Consider the following 11420-nt stretch of genomic DNA (forward strand, 5'->3'; position numbering starts at 1 on the left):
GAGACCTGGCAGGCCACTGAAAGGATTTGGGTTTTTACTCTGAGGAAGGTGGGAAGCCATTGGAATTCTGAGCAAAGAAATGGAATGATCTAATTACATTTTGAGAGAATGATTTTCACCATTCTGTTGAGAACAGACTATGGGTGGGGGGAACGTTAGAAACCTGAGACCGATTAGAAAACTAGTGCAGTATTCCAGCTGGGAGATGATACTAGGTGGTCACAGCGGATGTAAAGAAACTGGTCAGATTCCAGATATATTTTAAAGGTGAAGCCAGAAGGATTTCTTAACAAATTAGATGTGGGTTGTGAGAGAAATTAAGGAGTCAGTACGACTCCAAGGCTTTTGGCCTAAGCAATTGGAAGAATTCAGTTGACATAAACTGAGATGGGACAGAATGCATGGGGAGTAGGTCTGGGAGAGCAGATTGGAATTTTGTTTTGGACGTGCTAAATCTGAAATGAATAATAATGAAGATGTCAAATAGAATATTAAGTATGAGTCTTAAGGGGAGTAGGTCTGGGAGAGCAGATTGGAATTTTGTTTTGGACATGCTAAATCTGAAATGAATAATAATGAAGATGTCAAATAGAATATTAAGTATGAGTCTTAAGAGAAGTCAAGTGGGAGACAAACAGAATTTGTCAACACAAAGATGCCATTTCAAGTTGTAAGATTAGGTAAGAGAAAGTGTGTAGAGAGTGGACCAAGAGCTGAGTCCTGGAGCACTCCAATGTTAAGAGTCGGGGAGAAGAGGAAGAATCACGAGTGAGGTAAGAAGAAACCAAGCCCCAGAAGTATGTATTGGGAGAAGAGACTAATCAACCACATCAAATGCTGTTGAGGTACAAAGATAAGGGCTGAGGACAGACCACTGGATTTAGTGATGCGGAGGTCAGTGGTGACCTTCACAGGAGCAAGCTGGGTGGAGTGTGGAGGCAAAACTTAACTGAAGTGTTTAAGAGAGAGCAAAAAAGTATAGCCAAATCTTTCAAGAACTATTGCTATAAAAAAGAGCAAAGATATGGGGTAGAAGCTGACAGCACAAGTGGGGAAAATAAATGGTTGGAGTTTTATAAGAAGGAAGAAACAACTTGCTGGGAATAATCCAGGAGGATGTTCCCTTTCCCTTGTTTTCGGTGTTGCTCAGAGGCCTCATGTGCACCTTTTTAGGTATCATCAGATAAGATCTGGCCCTATTACTCAATAAATAGGGTAAGTGCACACTGCCCTCAGCCCTGCTCATATATACGTTCAGCCACTAGTCAAAACCCCTTCTCATAACTACACTAAGAAGCAGGCTGCTATTCACTGTTCCACAGCTGGTTTTAGTGGCTGGCCAGTATGTGGATCTGAACCCGTGACCTTGGTGTTATCAACACCATGCTCTAACCAACTGAGCTAACAGGCCAGCCCTGTTTTTAGCATTTAATGGGCATTCACTAAGTGTGACTGTTGGATTTGGGTAGGATCTGACCTTCCTGCCTGTTTCTCACACACGTTGAACGGCCGTTATATTAAATACTATCATACTCAGTATGCGCTTATCAGGATGCTTCCCATTTCCACTCCTGACTGCAGAACTTTATTTGTGGAGACTATATATCTGAGTACAATGTGTCCCCAGTATTGTCCCCCTCCCACACCTTTCTGGAGTATTAAAAAGAGAAAGTTTAGTGTGTGAGTAGAGGGAGGTTGGAGAGAATGAGCACTACTCTCGTTGCCCCTGAAAGCAGCATCATGCAGCTGAGGGACAGATGCCAAGTTTTCTGATTGGGACATATAAGCTTAAGAGAAATTTGTCCTCCATCCTCTCTTTCAAGTAGACATCACTGAGGTAAAGCATAAATATTCCACCAATGGTTTTTTTCTGCAAATGAGACTCATTGATTTTACAGTGAGAAACATCTCCTTGATTTCGTTAATAGGTTGTGTCTTGGACATAGTTTTTGATGATAGAATACCTTTTCTTATTTTTTTTCCCAGGTACTTTATTGGGAAACAGGGACAGATTAAATCAGGGGTGATTATCCAGATGTTATTTGTTAATAAGCTGTACTTTGAAGTTAACGCAAGAGGTAACACATATTGAATAAGTCAGTGTTTCATTTTTGTTTTCTATGAAATAGTTTATTTTACTGTTTACTATGGAGGAGCTACAAATACATATCTGATATAAACACAAAGGACTAAAGTTTGCAACACTGGCAATCTGGTCATGAGGAATCGAGAAGCTAGTGAACAGGGCACATGACATTTACATTTGCTCATTGTCCACCATACATCCTAAAACATCAAAGGCACTTATCACAATAGTTAAATAAAGGAGTTTGGAGTTTAAAATAATGACATATACCCAAGAAATAAAATAAAGTGCTTGAATTTTTCTTATAGTTTGGTTTCTGACATTTTACCAAAAAAATCTCTGCTGATTTATGCTATTTACTTTGTAGCCCTAAAATATTTACTAGATGATTTAATTTCAAGACCTCTTCAAATGAAAAGAACCAGGTGGAATACTATAAAACAAGAATTATTATAAAAGAGCACTACTATCTGCAGGTAAAGGCCCCACTATTCTGTCAATCATGTAATTTCTCCAGTGTGCACTATGGAAGTCAACCCTTACTTATATACTACTATATTGGTGGTCTTTGTGACTTCCAAGGCACGTGCATTCAACACACATTTATCTAGCATCTGTCAGGTTACACAGCACTGTGCTGGCTGCTTGGGAGACACAGAAACATGATGTGGTCCTTGCTTTCACAAGTTTACATTTATCCCCTGTAATGAGGTTGGTCATGTTTTTCTCCCAATTTCTACTGACTTATTCCAAGCAGCTGCTTAGAATAAATCAAGAGCCAGAATAAATGAGTTTGTGTCCCCATACCTTATTCTATTTGATTTGCAGAAAAAAAAAAATTAGAGTAAGACTAACATCAAACTTATAAAGATGGCCCAAAGCATCCATCAAACTTATTCCAAGCAGCTTCTTAGAATAAATCAAGAGCCAGAATAAATGAGTTTGTGTCCCCATACCTTATTCTATTTGATTTGCAGAAAAAAAAAAAAATTAGAGTAAGACTAACATCAAACTTATAAAGATGGCCCAAAGCATCCATCAGTCTAAGGGATGGTGCCATTTGCCTACAACATGGAAAAAACAACAGAGGATGTATCAAGAAGTAGGGCACCTTTCAGCTCCTTAGAGGCCACAGTGTCTTTACACTGCTTTGTGGTAATTTCCTGCACAAATACAAGCACTACACTGCACTCTAAAACAAATGCATAAATGCTTTCATATTGACTCATGCTCTTACTCCCTACTCACGGAAAAATACCACAGACTCCAACTACATTTCCATGTGAAAACACAAAATTAGATTGGTAGAACAGTCATCCTTGACTTAGTAATACTGTGACTCAACACAATTAAGGACGTCTTCTAATGGCATTCATTCTCAACATGGAAAAACAATTTCTTGCATATTTTCTAATCACGGTGTATATGCAGATATAGATATAGAGTCAGTGTGGCCGGCTATGCTGACAGGGCACCAACCACCAGGGTACACAGCAATAAGAGATTTCCATCTCTCTTTATTCTTGCCTCCTCAGTCTGGATATCTATAATCATTTATACAGTATCCACATCTACACAGAACTGAAAGATACCAATTTCTGCTATTAAAAATGCTGAATTTATAATTTTTCAATTCAGAGGACTGAAATGCACAAAAAAGACTATAATAATAGGCAATCTAACAAGATATTTCTATATGTGATGTGTGTTAATTATGTGCTGAATTTATAATTTTTCAATTCAGAGGACTGAAATGCACAAAAAGACTATAATAATAGGCAATCTAACAAGATATTTCTATATGTGATGTGTGTTAATTATCCTTCCTCCATTTTAGATAATGTTCCATCTTCAATACTTAAGTTTCTCCTAAGTGAGAAATCCCTCAGTTTATAAAATCTGAGAGCAATTTCCAGTGAGCTTTGTCAGGATAGAGAAGCCAAAAGACTACAGGTATTACTGAGATATATCAGAAGGAGAAACCAATTAATCAGTATTATAATCGCAAAATTGCTCCAAGGCAATAGGCTTCTGTAATTAAACATAAATCACATGGGTATTTTTCAGACATAAAAATAGTGAAATGATTTTACTGGGTATCAACTAGTATTTGCAAAGCTACTTGAATTTTTCTGTTGATCTTCATTGTTGTTAAATAATAATAGTTTTGATGGTGGCAAAACTTCATTTTTCAAGTACAGGATGATCTGAGCTGAATGAGAAAAAGAATGATTAAGGGAAGGAATGAAGGTAGACCTGGCATCAATTTTTGAACAACATATTTTTCTTCTGTTTTGATCTTAAGAAAGTTGATGTCTCTAAGGTTACCACAATAAAGTCATAAATAATGCCAACCATTTTAAGGGCCTCAGGATTAACCAAGACCAAGAAAGAAGAAATGATAAACTGTGAACCAAGCCACAACTACTACAAAATTCTAACAGAATGACATGTCATCCACCACCTGTATCCTCGGCAGTAATATATTTAAATACAAAGAGAACTACATATATACAGTACTGTCATACAAATATTTCCTTTATTTTTTACGATTAAAAATTTAAAAAATAATTTTATTTTTTATAATTGTTTCTTCAAAAGAGGCATACTTTATTAAAAGAAACACCAGAAATGGGGATTCTTTTTGAGAACTAATCTTCATCTTCACTGATATATATGATGGAGAAACCGGATTTCTATACTAACTAATGGAAAATTAACCACTTATAAGTCTAGTTCCAATCCAAATAAAGGATGGACATACACATAAATACATTAGAACTGATTCTGTCCATTCAGTTAAAACATTTCTATTCCTGAACTATTATTCTAAAAATGCTCATTTTCCTGGGTATCCTGGGATTGATTTGATTGTCAAAGGACTGATTAGCAGCTCAAATGCTGTTATATTAACTGACAACAATTAAGAGAGACCAGAAACAACACTTCATAGGGTTGTTTCTTTTTTAATATCTCTTTTTTAATGCTCTAGGCAAACTATAAAATTTAGCAATGACATTTAGATCTTCACAGGTTGAAGGTGTCTTGAATGTTTCATAACCTGCTTTCTCTTTTCAAATTTCTTTCCATTTGAAACAGAACATTTTTGCCTCTTGGTACTAATCTTGTAGAATTCAGAAAACAAAACAAAAACCTAGATTCTATGTTTCACACATTTTGAGTTAAAATGAATAAAGAAATAAAACCTATACAGGGTAATAATTTTTTCCCCATTTAAATATTGGTAATTTCTATTAACCCTATTTTTAAATTAGGGAGTTACAAGATGTCCATGTGTACATTTCAACAGAATCTCCAATTTTATTATAAAGCTTCCTACCCACACACATTAGAGAACTGTGTATTTTCATGCTGACCTGTTTAAACAATACAAGGGGGCTGACACATTTTAAAGTTAACTTAAAACATATAGTCATTATAAAAGCAGGCTGAGATTAATGGTGACTCTCCAGCATTTGGCTAGACTGATTGACTAGCCTGTATATATATTACCTAGGCTGCTGACTTTTTACTATTCATTACTGTTGGCCAATTTGCTCGTTTGTACAACATGCCTCTTCCCCAAGGATGATCTGGGAATGCAAAGTTACACAATTCAAAGCAGATAATTTTGCTACTTTTAGCACTTTTAGTAAAAGGGTTACTTGCAGTTAAAGAGAAAAGCTAACTAAAATTAAGGAATAAGTTACCTGCAGATTTCATTTACTCACATTAGGATTGGTCCCTCCTTATTGGAGTTTGACTGAAAAAAGACTGGACCGTGACTAGTAGCTATATATTCGTCATTTTCAAACACTCCATTGAAGTTCTTTAATGACTTTATTATCTCCAGTTTTATAGTGCATACTATGTTTATCACACTGCTTTAATTTCCCATTTCCATAATCCAAATGCCAAAAAATTACTACACATTCCCCTATACAGTCAAAATTAGGTTTACTGAAATGTTTTTAGTTATAGCTAAAGGAAGCAACATTTACAACATTTAGCTTTTGTTACACCCATAAACGTGGAAATTGCTTGCAAAGCAATTGTAATGTGAAAAGATTTATGTTCTTGCAAATACTGATAGAATGGTTATGCATTTCTTTCAGCATAATGATTTGGTATTCTACATAGGCTTCCTGACCCACAACCTGACCCCCACCTTAATGCAACAATGCAAATCCTTATGCCATTAAAATGCTAGTATGAAATATTGTCATCAGTGTTTAACTATATACACAAATAATGAACTGGCAAGTATCTAATTTCAAATTAGATCCTCGGAATATGGCAAAATAGAGGCAGGTTATCTTTGCCTTAAACATAATTATTAAAAGAACATTTTGTTAGAAGGGAAGAATACACTTGGACATTCTCAATGCTCCAATTTGAAGAGATACTTGCCTCTTAGTTTCTTGAAAAAGAAGTTTTGAAAGTTATATACATAGGTTTCATTTAAATTACGCAGCAATCTTTTACTATTATTGTCCCAGGTCTTGTTTAATGAAGATCTCTGTCATCAAATCAAGTACGGAATTTCACAACTATAAGAACTGTAAGAGAAAAAGATGAAAAAAAAAAAAAATCAAAATCAGATTCACATGCTATATTAGAAGCAATATTCCTAAATGTAGCTGTGTTCACTTTTAAAACCAGGTAATGAGGACTGAACTTTTATCTGAGATAAGAGGTAATGAAAAAAAAAAAAATCAAAATCAGATTCACATGCTATATTAGAAGCAATATTCCTAAAGGTAGCTGTGTTCACTTTTAAAACCAGGTAATGAGGACTGAACTTTTATCTGAGATAAGAGGTAATAAATCGGAAAGAGGAAGCAAAAAATATCACAAAACAACCTAAATCTCTAACATTGGCATTTTGATCAAATTAATCATGGCATAACCAAATATTGGTTATAATATTTGGCGTTACCAAAATATTATTTAAAAGTTTAATAATGGAAAACTATTTATAATATATTTATTAGAAAGCATATATAATATGATCTTAGTTTTTGAAAAACATGTTTATATATTAATAGGAAAAGACTAGAAGTATACAAAATAGTTATATTAACAATAGCATCTCTGTGTGGTAAGATTATACTTGAATTTTATTTTCTTCTTTATGCTACTTTACATTTTCCAAGTTGTCCATCATATGATACATATAACTGATTCCTGTTATTTGAAGTAGTTATGTTCTATAAAGTTCAATACTGTTAAGTCACAAACACTGACTTAAACAAATACTGAATCAGAACCACTGCTCCTAGGGAAAATATAGGGTTAAGTTCCTGTGAAACTGGCTACTGCATTTTTGTCAATCAATACATAGCCTTGTTTTATGAGTGCTTTTGTTTAAAGACATCTTACTTAATACATATTGTTAATTCAATAACATTGAACTCAAGGCCAACAGCACTATAACTCATGCCTGAACAAAGTTTACCTCGCACATGTATTTTCTCTGTAAGGCACAACATAGCCTTCTTGCACTTAGCAACACTAGGGAGCACTTCAGCACTGTGATTGGGAGCTGTTTTAAAACAGTGAAATCACGAACAAAAAGTGCAAAAATGTGGAAAACATGGCACTACACAGACTACAAAAAGGACATTCGTTTATGTTGTGAGAGCTGAAATAAAAAGGCAAAGATGGCCTCGTTTGATCTCAGTTGGGACATGCGAGTCGAGAGACACAAATATTTTGCTGCTCTGAACATGTCTAGGAATGACTACGAAAGCACCACAAGCACCATGAGTATTTTCATGATACAAATAAATTTTAGCTGGTAAATGAATTTGCAAACAAAGCATCCATGAAATGAGGATCAATTGTGTTTCTTTGTTACAAAACTTTTTTCTGCTTAAAAAGAATATCATCATAGAATTTTTCAGATGACCACTTTTAGAGTCTTTCCACATCTTCATAAAATCACTGTAAGCACAGGTAAAGAAGCCTTGAAGAAAAGGAGATATTAAAAATGATCTGCCCTTAAGAACATTAAGGAAAAAAGGTAGGGAAGGAGTTATGCTTCAATGACTGAAATCAAACTCAAATCCAAAACAAAACAAAAACCAAATAAAAAACAAACAAAAAACCATCATCTAGAGAATATATCTGGATTTATCCTTCCAACAAAATATCATAAAATGCAAACTGTCATACCTGAAAGTTAATAACTAATAGAAAATGAATGCTTTGGTCCTAAGTGTAACAGAAACTATATTTAGCCTTGAACAAATCACTTAGCCCTGAATTTGGTGGGGGTGAGGGTGGGGTGTAGGACAGGAGTTCCCTTTGAGAATCTGACAAAAGATATAGACTCTCTCCCCATAAAAATGTATATATTTATATTCACACAAGATTTTACATACAATTTAGGAGAATTTTCATAAATCCATATATTCTCGGTTAAGGACTCCTGACTCAGATCACAATCATTATTCAATCCTGACATTAGACATACTAGGTCAACTGAAAAATTAAAAAGGAATTAAAATGAACTCTAAAACAAATAATATCCCCAAGAAGTAATAATCCAGTGAATACTTACTGATAATCACTAGCAAAAGGAAAACAGCAACCAAAGCCATGATGGCTTTTACCTACAACACACAGAAAGGCATATGAAAGATATTACTGTGTGACTTCTTAATAAAGTCAAGACTATCTGTTGTGCAATTTACTACCTTATACTAACTCATCAATAGACAGACACACTCCTTGAAAGGTTTTCAAATTTTTTCTCATATGAACTTGCTGACTGTTTTGCATCCTTCTGTAAATAATTAGAGTTCCTCACATTGGAGGGTTTTTGCTTGGCTAGATTTTATTGTCCAAGGCTGTACTTTACAGTAAAAAGTAACAATCAAAGCCTTTAAGGGCCTGGTCCTTTTCATGTATGATTTCAAATGCTTATTTCTAATGTGAGACCAGGAAAAATATCTAATATCTTAGCAATTCTGTTCAAGTGTCAGATATGATAACAGGCAGCCAATCCAAATGGTTCAATGTATATAAGGTAGCATAGTTTATAGCATTTATTCTCAAAGTAAACAAGAATTCTGTTTTTTCTCCTTTTACTTTCTTCTTGGCATATTTGTCTTTATTTTGAAGAATATATTTTAGATTCTTCATGAATAACCTCATTTAAGAAGTAACTTGTCTAATAGCATTCTGTGTGCTGGTTTCACAGTTGAGAGGAGAAGCCTTAAGATGAGTTCTCAGTCATTTTAAGGTCACTTTATTTTTCTGTATAAAATCGCCTAATAGCATTCTGTGTGTTGGTTTCACAGTTGAGAGAAGCCTTAAGATGAGTTCTCAGTCATTTTAAGGTCACTTTATTTTTCTGTATAAAATCGAGACACTATTTAATCCTAAAATGCATAAATTATAAATTTGTTTCTCCTGATGGATGAAACAAAAGCCTTGTTTTAATCAAACATTTTTACAAATAATTGATTAAAGATGGCTCATTAAGGAAAAGAAAAACAACCTATTTATTATAAACAGATGCAACATTCTAATGAGTATCACAAATAGTAACCAGAAGTAGTTAATGAAATGTTTCTAAAATAAAATGGTGACATTTTAGTGACATTGCATTCATGACAACAATGTAACCCAGAGAATATAAGGAAGTTTTATGATTTGGATACCAGTGCCTATTAAACTCATTAATTATGATAACCAAAAAATGGTTGAGCAGATTCAGAACAGATGAAGATAGCTATATTTTCAGGTGTTTGGGTCCACATTATACCACAGTACTAAAGTACTTTTTTGACCTGAAACATTTCTAAAGTAATTAAAAAATTTACAGTACTTTTTCAGCTTTACCCCAAACATACATAAATTTTCTCTGTTAATGTGTGGTAGGCTTAACTTTAGAAGATTTAAATGAAAACATCAATGTAAATTTTAAAACACCTCAATGAATAGAGTTTTTTTCCCTTGGGTTTCTAACAATGGGCAGGAAATATTTACAACTCGAAATGGCAATATTGTATTCATGCATGTCCAAAGCTCTCTTCTTCCATATGACATAGACAAAAATCTGCTTATCATTAAACATATAAAAGCCTCAGAGCCTCTTAGGTACATAAGAGAGGTGTCCATGATTCACCCTCCCCACAAACTGGATAATTTTATTTACTTATTTATTTTTAAAGCCAGGTTTACTGAGGTATACTTTACACAGAACAAAATACATTCTTTTAAAGTACATTTTGATGGACTGACAAATATACAGAGTTGTTCACCACTACTGCCACAAATACAGGACATTTCTACCATTTCCTTCCAAAGTTCTCTCAGGCCCTGTTGTAATCACCACTCCACCCCTCCTCTCTTAGCTACTGGCAATCCCTGATCTGTTTTCTGTCCCTTTATCCCTTTTCTCAAACTACTCCTAAATCACCATTATGGAGGTCAATCTAGAAAATGATATGCATGGAAAGGCAGCTCCAGATGAACAGTAGCACAATGAGGTACTAATGGAGTGCAGTGAGATTAAAGAAAGCTAAGCATTAGAAAACAGTAACAAGTGAATCCTTTTTTGACCTGAAACATTTCTAAAGTAATTAAAAAATTTACAGTACTTTTTCAGCTTTACCCCAAACATACATTAATTTTCTCTGTTAATGTGTGGTAGGCTTAACTTTAGAAGATTTCAATGAAAATATCAATGTAAATTTTAAAACACCTCAATGAATAGAGTTTTTTTCCCTTGGGTTTCTAACAATGGGAAGGAAATATTTACAACTCAAAATGGCAATATTGTATTCATGCATGTCCAAAGCTCTCTTCTTCCATATGACATAGACAAAAATCTGCTTATCATTAAACATATAAAAGCCTCAGAGCCTCTTAGATACATAAGAGAGGTGTCCATGATTCACCTTCCCCACAAACTGGATAATTTTATTTACTTATTTATTTTTAAAGCCAGGTTTATTGAGGTATACTTTACGCAGAACAAAATACATTCTTTTAAAGTACATTTTGATGGACTGACAAATATACAGAGTTGTTCACCACTACTGCCACAAATACAGGACATTTCTACCATTTCCTTCCAAAGTTCTCTCAGGCCCTGTTGTAATCACCATCCCACCCCTCCTCTTTTAGCTACTGGCAATCCCTGATCTGTTTTCTGTCCCTTTATCCCTTTTCTCAAACTACTCCTAAATAACCATTATGGAGGTCAATCTAGAAAATGATGTGCATGGAAAGGCAGCTCCAGATGAACAGTAGCACAAAGAGGTACTAATGGAGTGCAGTGAGATTAAAGAAAGCTAAGCATTAGAAAACAGTAACAAGT

At 34.4% G+C, this 11420-nt stretch overlaps 1 protein-coding gene across 1 annotated transcript in view; it reads right to left on the bottom strand.

Moving 5' to 3' along the window:
- Positions 1-5907: 5907 nt before the first annotated feature.
- VAMP4 (vesicle-associated membrane protein 4) overlaps positions 5908-11420 on the bottom strand; it is a 37416-nt gene continuing 31903 nt past the window's right edge. The window contains exons 7-8 of the mRNA XM_008585982.1: positions 8652-8703; positions 5908-6645 (exon numbers count right to left, since the gene is read on the bottom strand). Coding sequence (XP_008584204.1) covers positions 6617-6645; positions 8652-8703 — 81 coding nt within the window. The 3' untranslated portion in view covers positions 5908-6616. The remainder of the gene's footprint in view (positions 6646-8651; positions 8704-11420) is intronic.

The sequence above is a fragment of the Galeopterus variegatus genome, unplaced genomic scaffold (assembly GCF_000696425.1).
Source record: "Galeopterus variegatus unplaced genomic scaffold, G_variegatus-3.0.2 Scaffold3786, whole genome shotgun sequence".
NCBI lineage: Eukaryota > Metazoa > Chordata > Mammalia > Dermoptera > Cynocephalidae > Galeopterus > Galeopterus variegatus.